At 41.4% G+C, this 25,876-nt stretch overlaps 1 protein-coding gene across 2 annotated transcripts in view; it reads left to right on the forward strand.

Moving 5' to 3' along the window:
* Window positions 1–1,266: 1,266 nt before the first annotated feature.
* MOSMO (modulator of smoothened) overlaps window positions 1,267–25,876 on the forward strand; it is a 29,715-nt gene continuing 5,105 nt past the window's right edge. The window contains exons 1-4 of one of the 2 annotated variants that reach the window (XM_068206927.1): window positions 1,267–1,570; window positions 6,699–6,818; window positions 9,081–9,150; window positions 21,620–21,832. In XM_068206927.1, the coding sequence (XP_068063028.1) occupies window positions 6,798–6,818; window positions 9,081–9,150; window positions 21,620–21,832 (304 nt within the window). In that variant the 5' untranslated portion in view covers window positions 1,267–1,570; window positions 6,699–6,797. The remainder of the gene's footprint in view (window positions 1,571–6,698; window positions 6,819–9,080; window positions 9,151–21,619; window positions 21,833–25,876) is intronic. The other variant, XM_068206926.1, reaches the window with a different exon arrangement.

Here is a 25,876-nt window from a genome sequence, read left to right on the forward strand (position 1 = left end):
GTTTTCATCAAAAGCTTTAAAATTTTCTCCACCCTTAAGAAAATTTGTCAAGTATAGGCGATTTCTATGGGAGTTAAGTACAGGGCTTGTCCTCCAAAGAACAAATCCTACTGATTGCTGTTGAACTCTTTACGATTACTGGTATCTCCGTTTTGTTTGTACAGTCTGCCATCTACGTAAAATACATAAAAATAAACGGCACAGGCAATTGCCCACTTGGCTTCCCAGTATGTTCCATATAGACAAGTTGTGCTGCGCTGGAAAAAACAGGTGGGTGTTCACTGTTGGAAGGAAACAAATGGAAACTATCAGATATGTTTCCAAGTACCTATAGATGTGGGGGCTGTTTGGTTCATTTACTTCAACATTCCCATACCAGAATGACAGTATCAAAGGCACGGAGCTATCGTGGCCAAAATCGGGCTGGTTTCCCACATTTGGTGCATTGTTCATTTTCTGGCTACAGATTCTCACAGTTCTGTATAGCTGAATCCATGGAAAAGCATGCCATCGTGGCAAATGGCTGTATTTGGGTGAGATTTCCAGTCACAATTAATTAAGATTTCCTTCCAAAGACAGGGCACAGACACAACGCTGTGTAGCGCTTCTGAGGGGCTCCACGGCCGCCAAACCTCAGTCCTTCCACGTCCCCTGTTCCCACCAGTGCTTCGGAAGCAGCTCTGCAATTTCAGCTCATGCCCAGCGTTGCAAAGGGATAAAGAGCAGGGACTCGAGAAACAGCAAGCAGTTTTTTGTGGTGAACACAGACCTGTGATCGTTCCCCAGCCCTTGGTACTGACCAAGAGGCCCGATTTCTGTTCCAAAACACCTCGGGGGATCGCGATGCCTGAGGGCCGCGAAGGACCAGGCGGCAGGGCAAGTGCTGGGGCTCCCCGGGCCCGAGGCAGGCGGGGACCAGGCGCGGCAGGCTCCGCGGCCGCCGCCGCCCCTCACGGCAGACCCGCCCTGGGGCGCCGCCCGCCCCACCCTCGCCGAGTGCCCCGCCCTCTGCCCAGGCCACACCCACTACGGCGCTAAGCCCCGCCCACGCGCCCCGCGCCTCCCGGCCAGCCCCGCCCTTTACCCCGCCCACCAGCGCAAGCCCCGCCCTTCTCACAGTCGGCCCCGCCCATCAGGGACAGGCCCCGCCCCTCACCCCGCGCTGCCCAGGGAAAGCCGCCGCGGCGCCGGAGCTGCCCCGCCCCGCCCGGCCCCGGCCCCGCCCCCCGGGGAAGCCCCGCCCCGCCCGGGGCGCGCGCCGGGGACGGCGGGTTCCCCTTCCGGAGCGGCCGCCGCGCCCCCGCCCGCCGGGTTCGCTTCCGGCGCCGTCCGGGGTCCGTTCCTGCCGCCGCCGCCGAGCGCGGCGCGGGGCCCATGGAGCCGCGGCCGTGAGGCGCCCCCGGCCCGGGCCCGCTGCGGGAGCCGGGCGGAGGCCGGAGCCGGGTGCCGCCGGAGCCGGAGGAGATGGACAAACTGACCATCATCTCAGGATGCCTCTTCCTGGCTGCCGACATCTTCGCCATCGCCAGCCTGGCGAACCCGGACTGGATCAACACCGGCGAGTCCGCGGGTGAGGGCGGCCGGCAGCGGGACCCGCCGGCGGCGTGCGGCCGGTGGCCGGGAGAGGGCTCCGGCAGCGCCCGGGGGGCTCGGGGGCGGGCGGGGTGCGGGGCCCGGGGCGGCGGTGGGGCTGGCGTGAGGCGCCGAAGAGAGGCCAGCCTGGGGGGCTGCCGGCCGCGGGGCCGGGTCCCGGGGCGCTCCCGGGGCCGCTCCCCCGGGGCGGCGGCGAGTGAAGCGGCCGGGGAGCTGGTGGGACCCCAGCCCCGGGCAGAGCCCCCGGCAGTGCCTCCCGGCCGCCTCGGCGGAGCCCGGTCTCCCGCGGGGCCCTGCGGAGTCCCCCGGCCCGCTCTCACTCCGGAAAGCTGAGGGCCAGGGCAGCATCCCTGCCTGTGCCTCTCAGGTGCCGTCACCTTGGACAGGGAATTGAGATCTGTCTCTACTTAGTTTGCGGCAGGTTTGGAGTCTTTCGTACTACACTGACATTTCCTTTGTTGCAGGGAAGTTCTTGCTTCCCTACATCTTTTTTTTTTTCCCCCAGAGTATTTCCTGCATGCCGATTTTTATCAGCTTTTAAGCCGAGATCCCATGTGGTTTTTATATTTTAGAGTGTGACATTGTTTACTTTAAAAGAACAAGGGTTTGGGCATTTGTCTTTTTACTAATGATGTAATTGTCTACAAACAATGTATTTCAGTCCGTTGATAAAGACCTGCATGTTGTGATCAGTGGAGCAGGGAGAGAGAACAGGAGGAGGACAGCTCTTTGATCTCTTGTCTCAGAGGAACCCAAAGCTCCTGTCAGGAAAGGAAGCCATCCTTAGTGCCAACAGATTAAACTAACTTAACCACTTTGACCGGTCACAGGACCCGAGGGAGCAGCATGAAGCTGTGTCAGGGGAGGTTTAGGGTGTCAGAGTGCTCTGCACTGACCAGGCTCCCCAGGGCAGTGGCCACAGCGTTATGCCTCTGTGTGTTCAAGAAGTGTTTGGACAATGCTCTCAGGCACATGGTGTGATTTTTGGGGCTGTCCTGTGCAGAACCAGGACTTGAACTTGATGATCCTTCTAGGTCCCTTTCAGCTCAGGAGGTTCTGTGATTCTGTGACTTTTCCTAAACTTATAATTTCCAAGCAAACCACAGGTCAGTACCGAGAAAACTGGTCTGGCTGTAAAGTCTTTTGCCATAAATTCTTGCAGAGGGCTTGAAAATTTTTCTTCATCTGGCTTGCATCTTCCATGCATGTGAACGGTTGAACTGATTCAAGTTGTGTCATATTTCCTTTATTCTAATGAGTATTAAAAATTATTTGGGATTGGTGACTGTACTCTGACCACACTGTCTTATTTGATTTGCTTCTAATTACCTAGTCTAGAACCCGGACTTTCCTACATGGTTCAGAGGAAAGGAACGAGTCTCTTCCCAAAGTGCAGCCTTCAGGAACTCCCTGGGTGACTTCACCGTTCCTCCTGTAGCTAATTGTGATGATTTTCCTGCCTATGGCTAGATGAAATAGCTGGTTCTTTCCTCTTATAATTCCACCTAACAGCTGTGCTGTAATAATGAGCCTTTCTTCAGGGGCTTAAAGTCAAATAAAATAGTGTTAATTTCAAATATTTAAATATGTCTTTCTGAAGTCCTCCCTCACGTTAGCAGATCTTGTGCAATGTGTAAGTTGTTGGATTCTCTCTGCAAGTATAGAAAGAAGATAACAAAAAGTATTCTGAAAAAAGTGCTCATGGAAGAAACAGTCCTTTGGGAACTAAGCACAGTCCATTATGTTCTTTTGTAAAGAAAAATGTTTTCTATCTCTTTGTGATACAAAAATTGTTTCCTAAAATATTTTAAGCAGCAGTCATTATTTCTTTACTTAGTGGATGATTACTTAAGAATCATCTGCCATTTCTGAGGTGCAACTAACAGTTTTAATTACGTTGGCAAACATGAAATCTGGATTTTTCTGAAGGACTTCATTATTCAAAGAATATTTTGACAGACCTAAGCCTTTTTTTTCTTTGCTCTGTTTTGAAGCCATGCAAATTGTTGTCTTGATAAAACCATAAAGGAGAATTAGCTGCCATCCTTAATTACTCTTTTATAGATTTTTATTGATGTAGGATTCAATGGATTATTATAAAAGTTGTGCTTAAAAGCAACACAAATGTGTATTTCTGGTGTTTAGACCCTCTAAAATGAGCCATTTGCCCAAATTGTAAATAAAGAAAGTGTGGAGATGCCCATTGAACCAAGGACTTCCTGTAGTATTGAATTCTGAGGTGAATGCTTTTATGAGTGCCATTCACTACCCAGAGACTGCTGGGGAGAGATATGGCACAGGAGGGCACAGCCCTGATGGTAAAACCTGTCCCAGCTGCTGGTGACATTCAGGGACTCTCAGCAGACTAGTGTGCTTGGAGCACATCCAAAGCATTCATCTTCCATATGTGCCACTAAGAAGCAGGGTTTTTTGGAGCATCCTGCACTCAGCTGGTAAAAGGAACTATTTGGTAAAAGAAAATATTTCTTCGCTTTATCTCTGTGTTCTTAGGTTCATCTCCTGTGGGAATTATTCTAGATTGTGCTTGTACAAGTCAGCCTGGTACTGAGGAGGAAGGGGAGTAAGAGTGTGTCTCTGCTTGGCTGCTGTCCTGGGGGTTCTGAAAGGCAGCGTGGAGCAGCCTGGTCACCTCAGTACTGCAGCTGTTTGAGGATGGCAGAGAGCAGATGTCTTGGCAAACCTGGGAAGGCTCATTCAGAGCTGTTTACAGCCACTAAGGTTGGGAACCTGGGCTTATGTTTCAGGAAAAAAAAATCTGATTTGAATGCTAAGCAATATGTACCTCTTACTCCAGAGACAGTGATGAGCTTCAGCTAAATTGGATAGCAAAATAAATCACTGGCTTTAATGCTTCTCTGAAAAATGGAGATAGTTTTCAATATTTTTTTAAATCAATATAGAAGGGCTGATTAGTCTCCTAAATCTTACTCTTAAAGATAAGTTTTATAGTCATTTGAAAAATGTTGGCTATAAAAATTTCTCCCCAGCAATTATCAGCAAAGGATTGCAACTGAGATTATTGAAGGTCTCAGATGCTTATCTGTCTTCAGGCCAGAGGAACTACACCTTTGTGAACATGAGTCCAAGTCTCTCTTGGGCACTTTTTCTTTATGCAGTTTTGTAAGAATCATTCATTCATTAACTTGGTTTCAGATATTTCATACATCTTTAAGATGGTAAAGGAAAGATGAAAATTAAATGGATTTTTCTTGCAGTGAGTTCTCAGTGAGGTTTTGTTATTTGTGCTGTGCAAGTACCGAACACTGATAACTCCAATCTGGAAAGCAGTGGCTGCTCAGTATTCTTGCACTGACTGCCTTTTCTTATCAAACTGACACTGTGTGTGAGAAGTAAGGACAGAGTTGGCTTTAATTTCAGCCAGTGCCTAAAGGGCCACTGATTTCAGTAGGAAGGAATTTTGCTCCTGTATCTCTACACGTCTACAAAGAACTTCATAAGCTGATAGTTTTGTCTCCATATGTTCCTTTTTTTTTGTGTGGGAGGGTCTTTAATGATTTTGATATTTTGTCTTCAGTAGGGGACAGAAGCAGCTCTAGCTTCAGCTCTCAACTCTTTTATAGGAAAATGGTATGAATAGCATGCACAGTTGAAATTAGAGATGTTAAAAGCTGTACATGTGGGGGGATTGACAATTTGAAATGCTTTTATGGTGTTTAGGATAGGTCAAATAATTCAAGGGAATAATTTAATCAAGTCAAATCTCCCTTCAGAAAGCTAAGCTATCAGTTTGTTTATGTGGCTTAGTCATCCCTTCCTATGTAGCATGATTGTTCATTTGATTCCAATTTACAGAACAACGTGTACCCTTTTTATAGCAGTCATTAAGTTAACATGGATGTCAGGATTTAGGGGTGCTTAACTGATGGGTAACTCCTAAAGCAAGGATATATCACACCCTCCTATGCTGGTCCACAGGTCACCAGGGAACACACAGTAGAATGTTATGGCCAGGGCACTCAGCACATGCCCAGCATACTTGTGTTCAGCAGAGCTTCCAACTTCATCTTGAATCTATAACAAAAGTATCAAGGTCACTTGTGTTAGGAATTATACTTTTCATTTAAACTGCCTTCTGTATCTTGCTGTGCCGTAACAGTGTGATAATGAATTGTAAGTCTAGGATTTATTCTAACATTTATTTAAAGTTGTCTGTTTACCAGTGCTGCCTTTCTATGTATCTTCTAAAGTGTTGTGTAGTTCTTGGGGTTTGCATACTCAGTTACTTTTTTATTTTGAAGGATGATTTCAGATCAGTGGTCTTACAGAAGAGCAGGCTCTGCACAGCAGGCCATTCCTCCTGAGGCAGTTACCTCCCTGCTCCTGTGGAATAAGTTGTCTAGTACTTAGTGGAAAATTACTGATGTTCAGTGTTATTCCTCTGCATGTCATAGCTCTTTGTGAGGAATTTTGTTTCACAGTTCCAACAGGAACTGTAGCTTTGTTGGGATCAGCTTAATGACCTATCACAGATAGTACGACCAAGCAGTGATTCCTGGCTCCTGCTGAGCTTGAGACCACTGAAATATTTTTCTCTAATTGGAGCACTGACTATTCATGGAATAAACCCAAGACCACATGAAGGTGCTCAAATGAAACAGTACTTCTAAATAGAATAAAACAGATAAAGTAAATAAAGCATCCACAGCTTAAGGAGGGTGTAAACTTGAGTTCCATCTGGCATTATTGTTCTAAATGAAGTTGTCTGCTCAAAAAGTAGCGATATGTAAAAGTCAGTGTGGCATATTACCAGTGACTTCTGCCCTTTAGGGCCCGTGCTGAGAAACTGTTCATGTTCAGTGCTCCCCTGAGAACAAGTCATGGTATAGAGCAGCCGTTGTGCTGTCCTCTGAAGGAGATAGTGTTGTTCCTGTGATATGTGGGTAGTTGGCTTTTCAAAAATTGTCTGTAAAAGGGTTCTGGCAATCATTTGTTAAGCACCTTGCAATATACTCAAAAAACACAGTATGCATCTCCCAGCTCTTCTCAGTAGAAAGTGATGGGACATGATAGGAAGCAATTCTACAAAATTACTTTTTCCTAATGTTTTTTGTGCTATCATGTAGTGACTATGACAGGAGAAGTTATTTGCCCTTTCATGAACCTATTTGGATTGCATGCTGAGAATACAAATAAAAGGAGGATGATACAGAGAATGAAGATTTATGTACCATCAGGTCCTAGAGGTGAGTGCTGAAAAGCAATCTCCCAAGCGATCTGAACATCAGAGTGTTAAAATTAGATTGTAGGACATAATTTTCAGGAAAACACATTTCTTTGATGGATGCTCCCAGGTGTGTGAGGAAGGAGGGAAAGGTGATGGTGGGTTTTGATGTGTTGCTGATCCCCACAGTGAGGAATGAGGACCTCCTGCTCCTAAGATGCAGTCCCTGCCAGCAGCACCTGCATTTCAGAGAATTTGCTAACGCTTTAAAAACAACACTACCAAACCCAAACTAGAACGAGATTCTGAACCCCATATAATCTTAATACTCTAATAAGAGTAGCTTGTTAATGGGTCTGCCTGGACTGGGAGGGTCAGTGCCATATTTAAAAGGAACGTTTCCATTCTACTTTGTGTCTGTAGATGTCTTTCAAGTGGATGTAAAAATGTGACAAAGCACAGTGTTTGAATTGTGCTTGGGTTCTGTAATCGACCAGGCCTTAAGGCACAAGAAAAATCAATAGAAAAGCATTGTTGTAATGGATTAATTTTGTGCTTACTCAACCACTCAGCATTTAAACATATGGAACTATTTTATGTGTAGGAAGAATCTCATGAAAGAGAGCTGTGTCAGCCTGGTTATTTGAGCCTGCCAGAGAAGACGTGAGAAAGCCAATTGTTTTTGCCCATAGAGGAACTGATGTTCTACATCTGCTTTTTAACAAATACAAACTCATGCTGCTCCTATTAGGTGCATGTTTTGTTTTTTCTTTAGCATACAAAAAGGTACAAAACTGTTAGTTTGCCTTCCACCAAATCCTGTTGAATTCCTCATTCTCTAATTAGAGTTAGGTAATAAATAGCTGATTATAGAGTACAGATCTGGGAGCCAGTAACTTTCAAATCCAGCATCTGGCATGGCTGACTTTGGATTTTGGCAAATTATTGTGGTAGTGCCCCAGTTTCTTACTCTGTAAAATAGAGATGGTATCTTTATCACAGTAACTTCTATTAGCATTAGCAGCAAAGCTTTAATTTAATTTTGTTTTTAACTTTTGTTTCCTATCACAGTTTTACTATATTAAACTAAGGGGAACAATCACAGAATAACAGGTATTTCATTTGGCTTTTCTAATAGTAGGTGCTTTGGATAAGGTACTTGACTTTCAGATATTGGTTATTTGGAATAACCTTTTTATATACTTACCAGCAGTGTGCACAGTTCCTAGAGAACTAAATTCTGTTTTGTATGTGCAGATAAAGATTTGTTTTCTGTCCATCCTGTGCTTTACTCAAGAAGTATAAAACTGTAAAGCTGCTTTATACACAGATGGTTTGTCTGTGGGAAAGGAGCCTTGTTGAAACTTCAGCTTTGTGGCTTCAGCAAGTTACCTGACTTTCCTCTGTTTTTAAAATCAACTTAGATCTGATTGGAGGTGTGTGTATTACATTTGTTGCCACAAACTTACACCAAAATCAACACAAGAGTAACTTAAATGCATGAGTCTTAAAACTAAGGATTCAATAGTGTGTACTGCAAAACAAAGATATAAAATTGTCTGAAATAATAAAAAAAGGAATCCTGTTAATGGATGGGGCTTATTAAAAACATTTGTATTGTTAGTTTCCAGCCAGCACTTACATGTGAGCAGCATTATGTAAACTCCATTTGTACTTTTGCCAAAGCAAAGAAGATCAGTAGGTCAAACTTTTAAGCTTGACCTACTTTTTTTTTTTCATAGGTACTTCACAACAGCTCAACTTTCCCCCATTTATTTTCATGCTGTGCAGTGTGTAGGATTTTCATCTTAGGCAGGAGTTCTTCGCCTCATTCTTGAATCCTTTTCCAGCAGTGGATGAGACCTTTGTATTTCAGAAGAATGTAACTGAAGTGACTCATGGATCAGGAAGTATATTGAACTTCACAGAGAATAAATGCTGTTATCTATTTTAGAAACAGATAGAAAATTATGTTTGTTGTATGGTGGAACAAATACAATATGGAGGCTGTTTTATTCTTCTACAAAGTTATTTGGGAAAACTATAAAATTATTTAAAATTTTTAGTTGATACAATTTTAAATTTAAAAATAATTTTGGAAATAATTTTCCTGTTACCTAGTTGTAAGTTATTATTGTCATTCACAGTGCCTACAAATTTAGAAATTGACAGAGTTTTTTATTAGTAAGGGCTATATGCAGGAAAAAAGTTCTTTGGTAATTTTGCAGCAATCCCCTTATGTATGCTCCAGCAGCTTTGTTCAATTTCACTTTTCTTCCCCAAGCCTCTGACTGATGGAGATATACACAGATCTGAAAAACTGGAGATATGGCCAAGAAGAGGATCTGTGCAGGGTACGTGTCTATTTTAAGGAGAAGGGAAACAAGCTAGACTGGCAAACACTCCTGTTGGCCTGATTCTGTAGGGATCTATATGGAATCAATGGTCATAGCTTATATCTGTGGGAAGCTTTTGGGTTCTTCCTAGGATATAATTTTATTTCCTGTCTAATGTATTGTCTTGTATACATATTTTAAATTTTGTAAGTAGAGTTGATGACGAGAGTTTGGTCTCTCGGGTACCCTAGGAGATGTCTGATTGTGATGATTTGCTGTGGGATGGGCTAATCCAGTAGGAAATACTTGCTGCTAAGAGTTCAAAATTCACAGTGTGTGTAAAGCCTGGTTCTGTCTTTGAGCAAAACATACTCAGTCTGTTACATCTGGGTCCTTGGGCTGATCTAAAATGCTCCCTTATGAGGACATGGAAAGCCTCCCAGTGATTCACTGCAGTATTCAAAGCCAGCACAGCCCAGTGCAATAGGCAACAGTTGGCTGCTGCCCAAAAGCCTCATGGTAGCTGCACTTCTGTGCCATAAATTACAAAGCACTTTGGGATCATTAAGGATGGCAGTCTCTCAAGGTGTAGTGATTAATACCCCACTTGGATGTTTAAATACTTGTCCAGTTGAAGACAGTTCACATTTGGCCTTGAACTTACTTGATGGTGAGCAATTCTTTGTGCCATTGTTTGCACACTGCATTAAAAGGGCTGGGCTGGGCTGTCTCTAAGTTTGCTACATCCGAGAATTTAATAATCAAATGACAAGTGTTCATGGACAGTAAAGTCAGGTAGGTTATTTCTGTAGTGCTCATCATGGAGCCAGCTTCCCGGTTTGTATTCTTGCAGTTCCCATTCCTGGGCTTTCCTTTCTTTTGCACAGGATGTTCTAGAGTGGTTTCCACTTCTCTTGCTGTGACTACTTTCTGCTATTGGCAGCAATGTAATTTAGTTGTATTTTAAGGAATAGGTGTGGGATCAGAACAGGACAACTGATCATTCAGTGTACCTCAGAACTGCTTTGCTGTGAGTACTTCAGAAGGGCTGTTTTGAACCTAAATTCTTTGTACTTTTCTCAAATTGATGGCATATATACTAAGTTCTGCAATAAAATCTTTGGTATACACAGAAATGAGAGGGATCCTGACTTCGTTGATAAGCAGGGCAAATGTACAAGTAAGGGGGAATGGTTTTGTCTGTGACTTCATCAGTGTGAGCTTAATGTATCAAACATTAACAACCTCTAATTGTAATGTCTTTATACCAAAGTAAAGTGAAGAAAATTCATAAAGGGTTGTCATGGGCTTCAAGTTTGCTGAAGAATTATTTCTGTATAGTGGGTGACTTGTGTGACTTGAAAATTTGCTTTTATATATTTGGTCTGCTCTATACGAAATAGAAATACTCTAAATTGAGCATTAAGAGATATTTTTTCTCAGTCATAGACAGTAATCCAACAGTATTCCCACAGTCAGTGGAAGTTCAGCTCCAGAACTGCAACAGTGGAAGAATCTGATTTCCTTTCTTGTAGAAGAGAAAAGGCACTGCTGCTTCCTCTGTGCCTGTTGATGTGAGGAGCATTGTAGGCGTTTCATGCTGTGGGAGAAGAGAAGTCACAAGGGTGACGAAAGAACTTTTTTATTTTCCTTAGGTTGCATTCTGAAACAAATTGTGCACCTAAATTTGTGCGTTAATGATGTGCTCTCCATCGTAGAAACTCGTGGGAAGAAGCATGTTTCACTTTATTTTTTAAACCCACACTTAATTCAGTTTAAAAACTATGCAACAAGATTGTACAGGAAACCTGAGATTGAAAGGCCAGGAATTTCTAATGTGGTCCCATAAATTCTCTCAGTGGAATATTGCTGGGTCATTCAGCAATTTCAAGAAGCACCTTGAAGCTTAATACATGAAAAATGGTGAAATAAAGAGAGTAAAGGCCAGAAGTAGAGTTGCTGTTTCACAAACAGAAGTGTGTTGACTTATGCCCAATGTAATCTGAAGTAAATGTTCCCTGTAAGTAGATGTTCAGTAAGATGAAGTTGGTGATAAGAACTGAGGATCTCTTCGTTGTTTATATAAAATGTAAAATTAGAGTGAATCTATTTCAGGATGTCAGTATAGCAACTCTATAAACATCTGTTAATAGATGCATTCTTTGGAGCACTATATAACATTCGGTTGCTTTTCAAGAACAGTCCTACTTGCAAAGGACTGAGCCTCGTTTTTTCAATAAAATGGTATTTTACTTCAGTGAAGTGCAAATTTAACTGTTCAGGAATGGTCTGTCTTCTCTTATACTAAAAAAAATAAAAAGTAAAAAAAAGAAAAAAAAGAGAGCTCTCCAGACTCTAACAGTCTATTTTTGTAGATGTCAGTTTATGATAAGGGAGAAGCTGTTATCACCACACAGACAGCACCTGTTAATTGCCTAAATAATCCAGGTTTAAATTATGCAGGCTTCTAAAACAAGGACTTGCCCTAGCAAAAGCAATAAGAAAATATGTACTTTGGGATAAATCCTGAATATGTTTCCTGCATTCCTATTCTTCTTTGGTTTTAATATTTTTGTTATGATGTGAACAGCAAGTAAATGCCTAAATTTGAGAATTACTACTGCAAAAGAAGGTTGGAGTTTGGTTTCGTTTATTTTCCTGTTTGCCTTTTGTATTGGTGGGGGCTTAAAATGTTAATTAGCCAGGAAACTGTGTGCCAGCAGTCCTGAAGGACAGCTTGTATGTAGTTAAGCTATATCTCAGTCTGTCTTTCAGCACATGAAGTGTTACTTGTAGATAATAAAATCTTGGCCCTGTACCTAATCCCTATTTGAAGTGCCATTTAACCTGTATTCCCAGTTGTTACAAGCATGTCATACACTGATTTGGCAACAGTTAGAAAGCGCCTTTAGAAACAAAAACTTAAGTTTTATTTTACTTGAAATACTGTTCTGGTTGCAATGAAATACATTCTTTGGGCAAATAGGTGCTGTTCTTCAGTTGATAATGAAGCGCCTTATGAAAAAAGCAAGTCTAGTAGATAAAGACAGGATCTTGTATATCCCCAGCGAGTACAGCGTTGGTAATCTCTGTGTCCGAGGAAGGACTTACAAAACCAGAAATGTGCTTAATCTTTCCAATTTTTCAAGTGGTTTTAATGAAGGATTACTTCTACCTGCAAACCTCCCTTCTCACGTCCTTATTGCTATAAATACAATCCTGCCATCAGTTATGTGATGTAAAGAAACTGCCACAATTGTTAGTACATGTGGCTTGGGGTTTGAATATTCTGTTCTTTATTTAGCATAGTCTGTTGTACTGTCAGGTAATCTAGGCCTAAAATATTCTGTCAGTAGTGGACCAAGAGAAGGTTATGCTCAGGTGTAGACAAACACTGAAGCACATAAGGTGTATTTAGGCAGAACACCAAAACTTTGCAAATGTGTTTCTAACCATATAAATGCCAAAATGCATTTCAACACTTCTCTTTTCACCTTCACCACTGGGTGATTCATGAGGCCATGGAGGAGCCAGATCAGTGGGTGTCCTTGGAGCATGTCTGATGCAAGCTGAGATCAGTGCAAAGTACAACAGTTATGTCTGACAGAGGACATAAGAGGGATCCTGACAGAGGACTCCTTATTCAACATGAATTTAATTTATTAAAATGCACAAGCAATCTTGAAGTCAGAGCCAGGACCTGAATCTTCCCCCTGCATTGAATGCTTTTGTTACAATATTAGAGAAGTTGATTTAGGCTGTAACCAGGAGGATTGATAGTTATTTTCGCTCCATGAATAAAAGGGTCATTGAATTGGTGTGGTTTGGGAACTTTGGTGTATCCATCCTGATCTGCTTGAACATATCTAATAAATTTATAACTCAGCTAACTTCGGGAAATTATGCTTTTGGATATGCAGGAGCTAAAAATGGAGGGCTCTGAATTCCAGTTGTTGCCAGCCTGTGAACAGGCCATCTTTTAACACACCTGTGTGGAAGGTCATCTACTGTACTGTGAGATCCAGATTTTTTGTGTTGTTCTGGTCGTGTTGTGTTGTACCACATGGCAAACCCTGGTGCTGCCATTACTGATGCAGCCTCAGAGACTTGCACATCACCCACCCTTACAGTTGCAGATGCTGAGCAGACCACTTCTGAGAAGGTTGGGGCAGGGTTGTGTGGTGTATTGGATAAAGAGGTATCATTTTACAGCTCTGTCTGAAGCCAAACATAACTAACTGTTAAAAAGAACACAAGCTCATCAGATGTTAAATGGCAGAACAGCTGTGGGTGTCATAGCTTGTGGCTTTCAGCTGAACATATGGTGTAAAATGGTGTGGCTGACTCAAAAAATCACTTTTAAATATTGACACTGCCTATGATCTTTCTTTTTTTAGTCAGTGAATTTTGTCAATTTTGAATAGTTCTACTTTAGTTGGAGGAAAAATGGAAATAACTAGATTCTTTGTTTGTGTTTTATACTAAATAAAACATTGCTTTCTTATTTTAGGAAAGTTCTCTCTTTTTTTTCCAGGCCCTTGCCACTTCAGAAACTGTAAAGATTCTAGTCACTGACAAAACTGTTCCATTGTGAAAATGCTTATAGTGCTAGAAAATAAACAACCAGAATGATGCAGCTTATTAGAGGTCCTTTTAACCAACATTTAATTGATGCTGTCTTCTGAAGTAGGAATGAATACTTTCTTCTGAAGGAAGGAATACCTTCAGCACAGGCAGATTTCTTGGCTCTGATATGTGGGAACACACAGCCTTTGTTGTGTCAGGAGAGTTGTTCCTGCATTAGTGCCTGAGGGTAGCTCTTAGAGAGTCTGGTGATTCATCACAAAAAAAAAAATCGAAAAAAGAGAGGGGTTGCAAAATTAAAAAAACATTAAGTAGACTCAATACACAAGCAGCAAGTCATTGAAAGTTACTAGAATTCAGAAATAAAGTTACTTTTTATTAGTCCAAATGTCTGCAATTTAGGCATCTCTTAGAACTAATGTATCATAATGATTGTCATCTGTAGTAATAAACTTTTCTAATATGTGTAAGTCTTTCTCAATAGATGGCCCCTGATTTTTTTTCTCTTGGGAAAGGAAGAGGGAGGGTGAAGACTGTGGGTTTTGTGGAGGGGGGATTTGGTTTGCATTAGGCATGATACAAACACAGAATTGAAAAATTTTGAGGCAACTTGGCACCAGATGTTCTTCAGCAGCAAGGCAAGCTTTTCTGCTAATATACCACAACTCTTTGGACATTTGCTTTAGACTTTAAAATTTGGAATTCTTCTCTTTAAAAGTCAGTAAGATTTCTAAGGAGTACCAAAAATGGTACCTAATAAGTTCAGTTCTCTGGAAATTAGATTGTTAAATATAGATAAATTGGTAGGCTCCTCATAGCTAACATAAGCTGTGTTTGAAGCCAGGGATATTACCTCACCTGTATGAATATTTTTAAGAGTACTTTGTTCCTGAAGCAAGTAAATATCCTTTACATCTCTAGAGCAAGAAGGATGATCCATTTCAAAGTTGGTGTGGAAGGAAGTGAGCATCAGATTTGAGAGAAAGGGATAAATGGAGTAGAAGAGAAATAACAGGTTGTATAACATAATTTTACAACAAGGACTATTACAACAAGGACTCTTACAACAAGGTTCTTAAAAGAGGCCCTCTAGATATAACAGGAACTTGACAAATCTAGATCTTTATTTAAAACTGACTTTTTAACATAGTATAAATATTTTTTAGCTGTTTGCTTCATACCAATAGAAATCCACTGGGAATATGAATTGATCTTGCATCTGGTCTTCTTCAAAGTGAGAAACGCCAAAGATTTTTTCCCAGGGTTATGATACCTTTTAGATTATTTGAAAGAAAAATTGGAGTGAAGGCCAAAAGCATAAGATTTGGAAAGATAATTTATAGTCTGTTTGTTTTGAACTATTCTATGTTCTGTGCCTTTGCAGCTGATCTTTCAGCCTTCCTGTAGATCATCCTTTAACATTCATAAATCTTATTTTAGTGAGTCTTGGTTTCCTGTTAATCTGCTACCTGAACAAAGTACTGGAACATCCGCAGTGAAAGAATCAATCTGTTCTGCTACATCCTGAATACTGTACTTGCATGGTAACCTCAAAGTCATTTTAGCAGCACAAGTGCTAAAGAGCATCTACTCAAACTACCTGCATTCCTCACAAAAGAAGTAATTATTTTTGTAAGAATTGTACTAGACATTGTATTCTCATACTTGATTAGAGACTGGCAGTTGATCTTATTTTTTTATTTTTATATGCCCTTTATACCTACCCAGGTATAACTTAGTTACTGTGTTGTCCTACGGTGACTGAAACACAAATGTGGAAGACAAGGTGTTCCACTTGCATATAGTTACTTAGTTGCAGTTAATTATGTGTATGTGCTGTTTTTAAAAATGCCCTGATATGATGCTATTTGAGGCAGTAAACTTTTAAAAATTGATTTAGTGGGTCAAGGTTGAAAATTGAGATGAGGACTGTAATTTACAAGGCTGTAACTGTGAACAGTTGTAGATACAGAGCAATTCTGTGAGCTGTGCCTGTGGGCCTCATTCAGTGGGACCTGACATTCAGAGACCCCATGATTCTGTTTGACTCTTACAACGTGGGCCTTGCTGTACAGGATCTGGTGGTCTTCCCCAGCATTGTTAATTCTTTTTTCCTCCTTGGTTTTGCTAACCAGCAGGATGCTGTTATCTTTTTCCCCTTCACACCAGAGGTGGTGCTTATCCTACAGAAGCATAACTTTTCCCCTAACCCCTCCATTGCTTATTCTGAGCATGGCTAATCTCATAAGAGGGCCTGATTTCTAATGCTGTTTTGCACTGGAAAGGTAGAATTAACTGTATGAAGTACCTCCAAGACTGTGGTAGGGAATGATCAGTACTGTCAGTTCCCTGGATTTTGGGAAAGGCAGAAGCGAGAGGCCTCTGTTTCCAAGAATCTACTACCTAGACTATAGAATTCATAGAAATTCTGCCCAAAACAAAATATATATAAATAAACCTAAAGAAGTCATTCTCTCTTCCCCCTTTGTACAGCAACATCCCTTCAAGTGCCTGTTGCAGGAAAATAAATTCCATATGTAAGAATGGGAAACATCCCACTTCAACTGCCAAATTCCTTTAATGACTTTGAAAATTTTCTTCTTGGAAGTCCCTCCTCCTTGTTTCCTATATGGGTAGGTGCATTGGAACTATTCTTTCCATGCTGTGTTGTTTGTTCCTCTCAGAAATTCCTCGGCTATGCTTCACTCACATTGAAAGCAGTCTTCTGTCAGAGAACTTGGTTGCAGGCAAGGAGCAGCATGTTAAAGGCAAGCTGGCCAGTGCCAGCTTGATGGTTATCCTTAGCACTGGTGCCTAGAATTAGTCTGCCATGACCAAATCACTGTGTTTTCTTTAGACCTTTCAAATTTCCACTTGGATGGGCAACAAGCTACAGCTCTGCTAATTGCTGGAGCCTGTTCCCCTTAGGTGGACCTACACCTTTACCCATTCAAGTTTATCAGCTGAATTGAACTTAGAAATTTTCCAAAACAAAGCTGTCCTTGCCTGTGGCCCAGTGAGAGTTACAGGGAATGGATTAACTGAGCTGTCCTTAACTTCACATCTGTCATTCCCTGGCATGTGACTGTTACCTAACCAGCAGCAATGAATGTTTTAGTGTGCCCAGATAACACAGCTCCATGTACTGTGCTCATTACTAAAACATAAAACATAGCAGTGTCCTTGCCACACTGGCAGTGCTCTAAGATTTATGTCACCAGCACCTCATTAAGAAACCTCTAAACTTTGCTTTTCACTTAGCAAAGATGGTTTAACAAGTCCACAGTACACTAAGGAAAAGTATTTCCTTTGAGCAGGAACTGTCTGCCAGTCACAACTGATATTTCCAGCAGCACCACCCCATCTCAGGACAATGAGGGAGGGAGAGCAGGTGGCTCTCTGGGGGCAGTTCCAGTTCTAACCCCCTCACAAGGCATGTTGGCTGTAATACTTACTAAATGTTAGTATTGAACATTTTGCTAAGGATGTGGTTGATGTATGGGAGGTAGAAGTAAGGAAGCAGTTGTCAAGGAATATAAGGAGTTGCAGATGCATTTGAACACAAGGAATAGCATTTTATCTAAAATGATGGTAAAGACTAAACTAATTTTCCAGTTGGGACAGTAGGGGAGTGCAGAGGAGGAGCAGGTACCCCAGGCTGAGCAAGAGCAGTTCTGAGGGTTTGTGCCATGGAGGTTCATGTGTCAGCAGAGCTGCTGAGTTCTGGGACCTCCTAACATTTGAGCCCCACCTCATTCACTGCATCTTGCTTTTACCATATTAGTTGTTTCTTGTGCTGTGGTAAGCTCCTCGTGGCACTGGCACCTCTCCTGTGTCCATCTGGCACACTTGGTCCCACATGCCCTGGCACTCAGATAACAGATGAACACTGAACATCTGAGTGGCCATTATTATGCTGCTGCTTTCCAGCCGTGCTATCGCTGTGCCACTTTTAATAATTCAGAAGTGATGTAGAGGAGGGGGAGTTAAAGGGCTGCAGCAATCTTTGTTTCTCTCTGTAGAGTGTGATTCCTCCTTGGTGGCTCTGTAGTTACCAGGGAAACAAGAGAGGGATGGCAGAGCACCGCGGGACTGGAGTGGGACTTGGGGGTCGGCTCCCTGGCAGCTGCACATCTGCACCAGGGGGGAAAATAAGGGCTTGCCTTTCCTTGGTTTGGTGCTCTTCCCCCTCTTTTCCTCAATGGTTTTGTGAAATTTAATTGTTAAATAGGTGATGCTCCCCAGTGTTGGGGTATCTGTTCAAGACAAATTATTGATTCTAGTAAAAATATGCAGTGTTGAAAATGAGCATTACTAGTGGTTTTGAGGAGTTGGGTGATCACAAAATCTTTCTCTGAAATTAACTGGAGCCCTGGTTATACACAGACTGTCACTACTGAGAGGATTTTTTAATGTGTAAGAAATGCTTTGGCACTTCAGGGAATAGATTTACTTGGAAAAGAATAAGGACCACTTCAGTAACATTTACTCAGTGCAGCATTCTCTGATTTGATAAAGGTCGAATTTCATTTTTAGTAATTAGCATATCTATCCTAATCACCTCCTGCTCTAGCTGTACTGACCTGAATAATGCCAGTCTCAGAAGCTCTGGGGAGGGAGAGGCAGGTGAGAGCAGGGGAGCAGCCCCTGCACCTCAGGGTTCTCACTGTGGCTCCCGAGGGCTGAGCCGTGCAGGCAGGGGGAGGTGGGTGGGCAGCTGTGTTTGCTGCAGATGTTTAGGGCTGGATCCATCTTTCAGCTGCCTAATCTTCTGGCATTAGCTGTGCTGTTTGTTTCATACCTGTGTTAGATGCTTGGATTTTCAGCAATTATGCTGAAGTAGTTCTGAGAGGATGACTTAAAAACCTTTTATTTACGGATCTCGGTGGACCTTGGTGATTGGTTTGAGATGGGCTGTTGAGCTGTTCTCTAACTAACAGGCAGAAGGAGTCTGTGCAGTTTCATATCTCTGTCCCTCTTTTCAATGACAGACTAGATATGGGGAAACAAGATTTTCTATAACAAGTTTGTTTGCAGCTCCCTGGCAACTGTTTACTTGATTGCTTCAGAATGGGACCAACAGAATAACATACCATATAAACACGCTCTTCTTTTGAATTTCATGGCAAATGAATTCTGTTTTTCCACACTAGACACTTCTTTTGAAGTCTGAATTCAACAGATTTGTCACTATGGGATGAGCCCTGAGGTTTCATTTCCTTGTGCCCAGTTTATGCACACTGATGAAGTATTCCTGTGTAGTCAACTTGAACTTTAACTGAATTCATGAGCACATAATGAGGTTGATTTTCCAGTTACCTTTGTGAAACCTTTAGAAATGGTTCACAGACCTCTTGCTCTCCATTTGGCTCCCTGGAGGCTGAATACTCAAGGTTCAAAACCTTAAATATGGAGTATATCGACTTCAGATTTGTAATCCATAAAGCAGAGTTAAGAAAAAATACTCTGTGTGGGCTAGAAAGACCTTAACCATAAAGCTCAGTATATTTCCTCTAAAATGTCAGATTTTGAAATTTAATTGCTGACATTTTAAAACTCTGATTAAAAAAAAAAAAAAAAGACAAAACCAACAAACAAAACAAAACAAAAAACACTCCCCAGAGTAAAATAATACACTTGGGCACCAGAAGTGATGTTTAGGAAGCCATCCTCTGAATAGTTTCTTGCAACTATCCTTGTGTATTAAGAAGGAATGCTACTGTGGTACTCACAATTCAGAGATTTTTTTTCTTGTTTTATTCATTGTCATTTCTGGGGTTTTTTTTCAGTTTCAGTTAAGACACAAAATGGAACCATGTTCAGCAGAGTGACTCTTATCATTGCTACTTTTTCCAAAGTTAAAAATGCACTTAATTATTGCCACCTAAGTCAGGAGAGGTCTTTGAATTCAGAAAACATCTATTGAGTGTATGATGTCATTTTTATGAAGTCATTCTTTGATTAGAATTGCAGTTTAGAAAAAACTGACTTCTGCTGTAAGGATAGTAAAATTGTTGTTAAATCCTGGTCTTGCACAGTGATTGGGATTAATTTCCTGTTCTGTGATGCTGCAGTGAATAGCCTCTTTATCCCCAAACTACAGGAAACTGCTCAGTGTTTTGTATGAGGTTCTGCAGTGTGTGTGCTCCAGGGAGCTTGACATTTAAGGACACAGGCACATCTCCCTTCTGCCCCAGCAGCTGATGTGCAATTAAAACATTGCAAGCTATGGAAGAAAAGCAGTTCATGCAAAACTGTACTGTGCAGGCATGGAGCTGGGCAGGATTGCTTGTATAACCCTGGCTCAGTTTTGTGTGATCCTGGTGCACAGCAGTGGTGTGATTGCTGGAGTAGAAAATGCCAACTTTATTGGTTTTGTAGTTGTTCAGTTTTTGGCTGAAAATTCATCCCTGAATCTTTCAGTCGATGGATGTGTAATTAAAAGGATATCTTTGAATAAGACTGAGATTTTGTAGTCTAAACAAATGTTGCAAGAATACTTCAACAGAACAGGTTCTGTAATTGTTTCACTTTTGGTTCTTCTCATCCCCTGGGATATGAAGCAGTACATTTAATAAGACTCTAAACATCTAATAAAACATAATATGCTGCCTCCTAACCCAACAATTCTAAGCTCAGAAGCTGCTGGTACTCATTGCTCAGGTGTGAGCAGAGAGGATCTATAGAAATTATCTCCAGGGTGCCAGGAGGTGCATAGGACTGGTTAATCTTTTGACTATGGGCTTTCTCCTTTCTTTCACACTTTTTCTTTCCCCCAAAAAGAGGCTAGAAAGTATGATAGATGTTTCTCCCTCCAAAGGACATGCTAAACCTAAGCTTCTCAGACTTACTGTAATTGTGTCTAAGTTGTCCTCTTTTTATTTGAAACAGGTCAACTGAAACCATATTTACTTGAAGTAATTTGTGGAGAACGATGTTGACTCTAATGCTGTCCGCTGTTAGGTTTTGCTGCTAATGTAGATAAAGAATAATTGTGATTATTTAGGACAACAGTTCAGAAGAAAAGACAAAATTGAGAAATCTAGAACTTAATGTTTAAGAGACACTGGAAGAAATGGATCTTAATCTTGCATGTTAAATTTGGGTTAGAAAGATAACTTCATTATTAAAGCTTACTAAAAGCTTCTTTATGAGTCTCAAAAGCGCTGACTTGGATTTAAAAGGAAGATTTTTAAAAATTATTATTTAACAGAAAATACATAATTTTGGTTAAATCTTTATGGTTCCTGTACCAATCTTATCCTTTTCCTGGGATCTTTTTGATAGATTGTTTCTGTAGATATCCCAGTTTCTGTGTGTAGTAACTCTTGTTAGCAGTCAAAAGGATTGATCAAGTCTTGCACGGAGGGACTCTTTTTAATGAGTTACTGTCAAGAAATGGGGTTTTTTTAGTCATACATGAATTAAATGCAGTTTCTTCTGCAAGAGTCAGAGGCTTAAAGCTGTATTTACAGATGAGGGAAAAAGATATTAGACAATTAAATGCATTTTAGGGGGGCTGCAACTCATTTTGTTAGATTATAAAAGTACTTCATCCTGCACAGATGAGGGAGTGATCCTCTATGCAAGTCAGCTACCACGTTAGCAGATATTGGCAAGCTTTATTACGAGTGCTTTATCCCTTTGATTAGACCTTGATTGCCACTCGGGAACCAGATACAGCTTGCAGTCATCTCACTTCAGCTTGTGCAAGCGTGCGATGAAGGAACATGAAGGCAGATGTTTATAGCATGCCCCCCATCCTCCGTGTTTGAAAGGCTTACTAAGGTTCATCAAAGAAAGAATCCCTTACTTTGGGGCAATTCTGAGCTGTGGTTTGCAATTGAGCGCCCCTCAGAGAGGATTTTGAAAGTTTACTTGCCTCTCTGCTATGTATTTTCAGGTGCTCTCACAGTTGGCCTTGTGCGACAGTGTCAAACCATCCATGGACGTGACAGGACCTGTATTCCTCCACGGCTGCCTCCCGAGTGGGTCACTACGTTATTTTTCATCATAATGGGAATCATTTCACTAACTGTCACATGTGGTTTGCTGGTGGCTTCCCACTGGCGAAGAGAAGCTACTAAATATGCCCGCTGGATAGCTTTCACTGGAAGTAAGTGACCTCAACTGCACAGTTGACCTGTATGCAGGATAAACTGGTGGAGTCTGAAATAACACCATAGTGTTGGAAAGGAGCAACTGCTTAGGGCTCCTGCTATGCAAAACATTCCTTCTCTTTGAATACCACATCTGAGGGAAAAATAAGTCTTCAGAAATAAAGGGGTTGGTGTCTTAAGTGACTGTAAGGGAGAGGGAATAATGGTGTGAAAGAAAGGAAGGCCTGACCCCTTTACCTTCCTTGGGCAGTACCATTAATTGACCTAAGAAAAAGAGCAGGGATAGAAGAGGTCAGTTCTGACTTGAGTGGTTGTAGTATTTCATACTTCCCCACTCCCATGTATCCAGGACTTAATCCTAGCAGCTTGCAGTTACTGAAAATTCCCTCTCTGAGGCAGAGGAGGCAGTTGGTACTTCTGAGGTAACATGTCCTTACTCAGGTGTCTTGTGAACACCTCGTTCGGGGTTGAGGTTCAGTTCTGCTTCATGCTCACAGCAGCTGCTTTATTCAGAATGTCTGCATCCTAATTGGCTATGCAGGAGGATTGCCCACTGCAGAGCATCTGCTGTGCTTCACAGCACCAAGACTTCTGCTTCCAGAAGTGACCTGCAGCCGTGCTTTAGCCAGAGGAAGGAGTACCAGTGCTTTTCTGCCTCCTTCACTGTGCTCTGCATGAGCACCAGTGTAACTCCTCACAGCTGTCCCTGCTCCAGCAGCCCTGTGTTTGCACACAGGGAAACATATCCTATGGCTACTTCAGTGCAAAAAAAACCAGTTATAATGAGCAAGGGGAATAACTTTAAAACTTCCTTTTCTTGGTGTGTGTTACAGGCTTAGCCCAACTGTGAAATGGTGCCTTAATGGTGGGGATGACAGCATGAAAAAACTCAAAACCTGAGGGCTTTTAAATTGACTTGAATTATGACAAACCACTAAAGGTAGTGTGAACACTTAACTAGAAATGCAAGTTTGTGGTTTACATGGGCATAAATAAGGTTTAATGGAACTCTGACATCTAATGATATCTAATACGAGTTAGATTTAACCTTGGTTTTGGGAAGGGAATAATATTAAAAAGTGCTCGGCTTCAACAAAGGTACTTCATTGAGGCACTTGTACAATCAAAGCCATCTTTCTGACAACGTTGCTACACAGCATATTAAATTAATAGTGCTGCTCTTGCAGACAATTGAGCTATTGAAATGCTGTATCCATTGTGATTGACTTTCATTTATTTTCCGGTGAATGATTAAAATAGTAGACCTGAGTATTACTGAATATTCCATCCCAACTTTTCCAGTGCACCTGTTTATCTATACATATTTCATGTGTATCTAATATATGTGGTGGGGGTTAAAGTCAAAATGCTGTATAAAGTTGAAATACTTACAGGGAGCTGGAGTAAAAGCTCTTGGGTAAAGAGGGGAGTTTGAGTTCTAGATATCAGTGTTTTTCTTTAATATCTGAAATCATCACATCCCTACAGCTTTAGTTTTCTACAGCTGTGATGATTAGTTCAGCCAAAAAGTGTGGTACTCTAAGGCTTTTTTATTTTGGGTTTTTTCTCTAGAGATTTCTTCAGGCTTGCAACAGGTTCATTATTAGATGTCTCAGTATAGAAGGACATTTTTATTTCAGCACTTGTCTTCTTGGTATGAGATGTTTAATAATGAAACACACTAATTTGTTCTTTTGCAAGTCAGAATTATTCATAATTCTATTAAGATATGATCTCTGTGTTGCTGAAATTATAAAATTCAATGTCTTTGGTATTCATCTCCAATACATACAATTCTGTGACCTTTGCATTCCTGTTAACAAAGATGATGGGAAATCTCAGAACTTACTTGTTAGGAAAATTAATTTTGAAAAATAGAAGTGAGTGGAAGGAAGAATTCTAGATTTTTTAAAAAGCTATTGAGAGTGACTTCTGGGGTTCATTGGATACAACCCAAATTAGTAACCTATTTGTAGGTTAGTATTAGGAACTATGCAGCCATGTGGAATCATTGGAATACCCTGAGCAGATCCTTCCTGTGAAGTGCCAGTGCTGTTTAGATGAAAATGTGTAACTCATTAGAAGGGGGTAGGGAAGACTTCGTATTTGTATTACATCTCATCTGCAAGTGATTTCAAAACTCAGTGGCCTCACGCAGGCTGCTAGATCTTCTCACAGAACTTTCTGAACACAATGCAGGACATGCTATCCTGGGCAGGCAGGGAAGTCTGCTGGGGCTTCCAAGGGAAGCTCTGGGACTGGCAGTTCCGTTCCTTCAAATGCAAGGGGGTCTGGAGTAGATATCTGAGGCAAAGGAATCCTTTTGCTCAGCCTTTTCCTTACAACTCTGAGAGTGGCAGGGAAAGCCTGTTAAGAGGTCACTTTTGTCCAGTCCATGCTGGAATTTATATACAGTTGCATAACTTATATTTTTCATGGAATTTTTCCTTGTAATCTTGGGATGACTCCATGTGTTTTCAAGTAAATACCTATAGCTAAATTTTTTCATCTGCATACCTATAAATATGAATTGTTGCTGAGAGTGGTCTTGTTTATCTTGTTTAGCTAAGAGACATGAAGAAGACAGAAGTTTAACCTGTCAGTTCTCTTTCTTCTATACACTTCTGAAGGGATACACCCCAGAGGGTATTTACAAGCTCAGCATTTGCCTCATTCCCCAGTTGTTGGTGGGTTTACTGCACAGAAACTTACGCTTTCTGACGTCTCTGCAAACAGCTTTGTGGAGAGGAGAGCTATTGCTGTCCTCCAGGTCATACTGCATGAGTGACAAAAGTCTTATACAGGTAAATGTGAAGGTTTTCCTTCATTTTTTGTAGAGAAGTGTCTTTCAGGAATCAGTATTCCTACTGATGTGATCAGTATTGTCACTCTGGGCATAGATACCATCAAAACTATCACTGGTGTTTCAGTAGTACCACATTCATACAGTGTAATGGAGAGTGGGTTCCTTGTTGGTGTTCATCTGTGCACTGCCCAGGTTTTGTGTGATTCTTCAATGAACAGGGTGCTACAAACCCATAGCTGTGCCTGGTGTGTAGGTAGCAGGCAAAGCTCTGATCAGCTGTTCCTTTGCTTGTGTACCAGAACTGCCTTTTGCCATCCCAGCTTCTGTACCATCTCATCACTAATTATGCCCTGGCACATAGTGACACAAGTTGGTAGCCAAAAAGTGACCTGGCTTTGGTATTTTTCCACATGTCTCTGACACTGCTCCTATATTGCTACCTCTGCTTCAGATTTATGTAAATCTCTGGCCTTTTCAGGGTGCTTGTTTTCTGTCTTCCAGTTGATAAGATAGGATGTGGTGAAGGTGTGGAAATCTCAAATGTTGTCATTTTCATGGTCTTTCAGACAGATACTGTTAAGTTCCATAAATAGAAACAATGTCCAGAGCTTATTCCCCATGGAGGCCACATAGGCGATCTCATGTATGTTATTACAATTTTGACTGTTGCAGGAATTCACAGAGCTCCCTCAAGATCTGTTTACATCGTACAGATTCAGGTCTCTCACCATCTGCTAAAACTAGAAAGGGGATGAATTCTGTGTCTGCTACTACTGAATGAGGTGCTTCTCTGAGATGTATCGAGGGAGAAGATGCTAGACAGAAAAATCGTATTTCTACCATTTTTCCAGCAATTACCAGAGAGTCTGGAATTGGTTTGGTTTTTGTCCCTGAGGATTTAAAAGTTCATGAGTAATAATGGACTGCTTTTTGGAATGCAAGTAAAAATGGAGCAGGATAATCACATTCCTTAACTAACAGTAGCTATCCTGTGAATGTCTGTCTCTGGTGTTCCCCAGTGAATAAAGTACTTCTTGAGTAATTAAAGATTTGTAGCAGGTTGCTTTCTATGTCATGTGTCTATATAGAGGCAAGCAGATATTACAGTGAGCCTCTGAAGATGAAATCTTTTTTTAAGACCAGATTTCTTTTGAAGTTGTCATTAGATGCTCAAAACAACTTCAAGCTAAAGAATTAGAGGAACGAATTGGGTTTTTTGACAGCCACCATTCAG

The sequence above is a fragment of the Anomalospiza imberbis genome, chromosome 16 (genome assembly GCF_031753505.1).
Source record: "Anomalospiza imberbis isolate Cuckoo-Finch-1a 21T00152 chromosome 16, ASM3175350v1, whole genome shotgun sequence".
Classification (NCBI taxonomy): Eukaryota; Metazoa; Chordata; class Aves; order Passeriformes; family Viduidae; genus Anomalospiza; species Anomalospiza imberbis.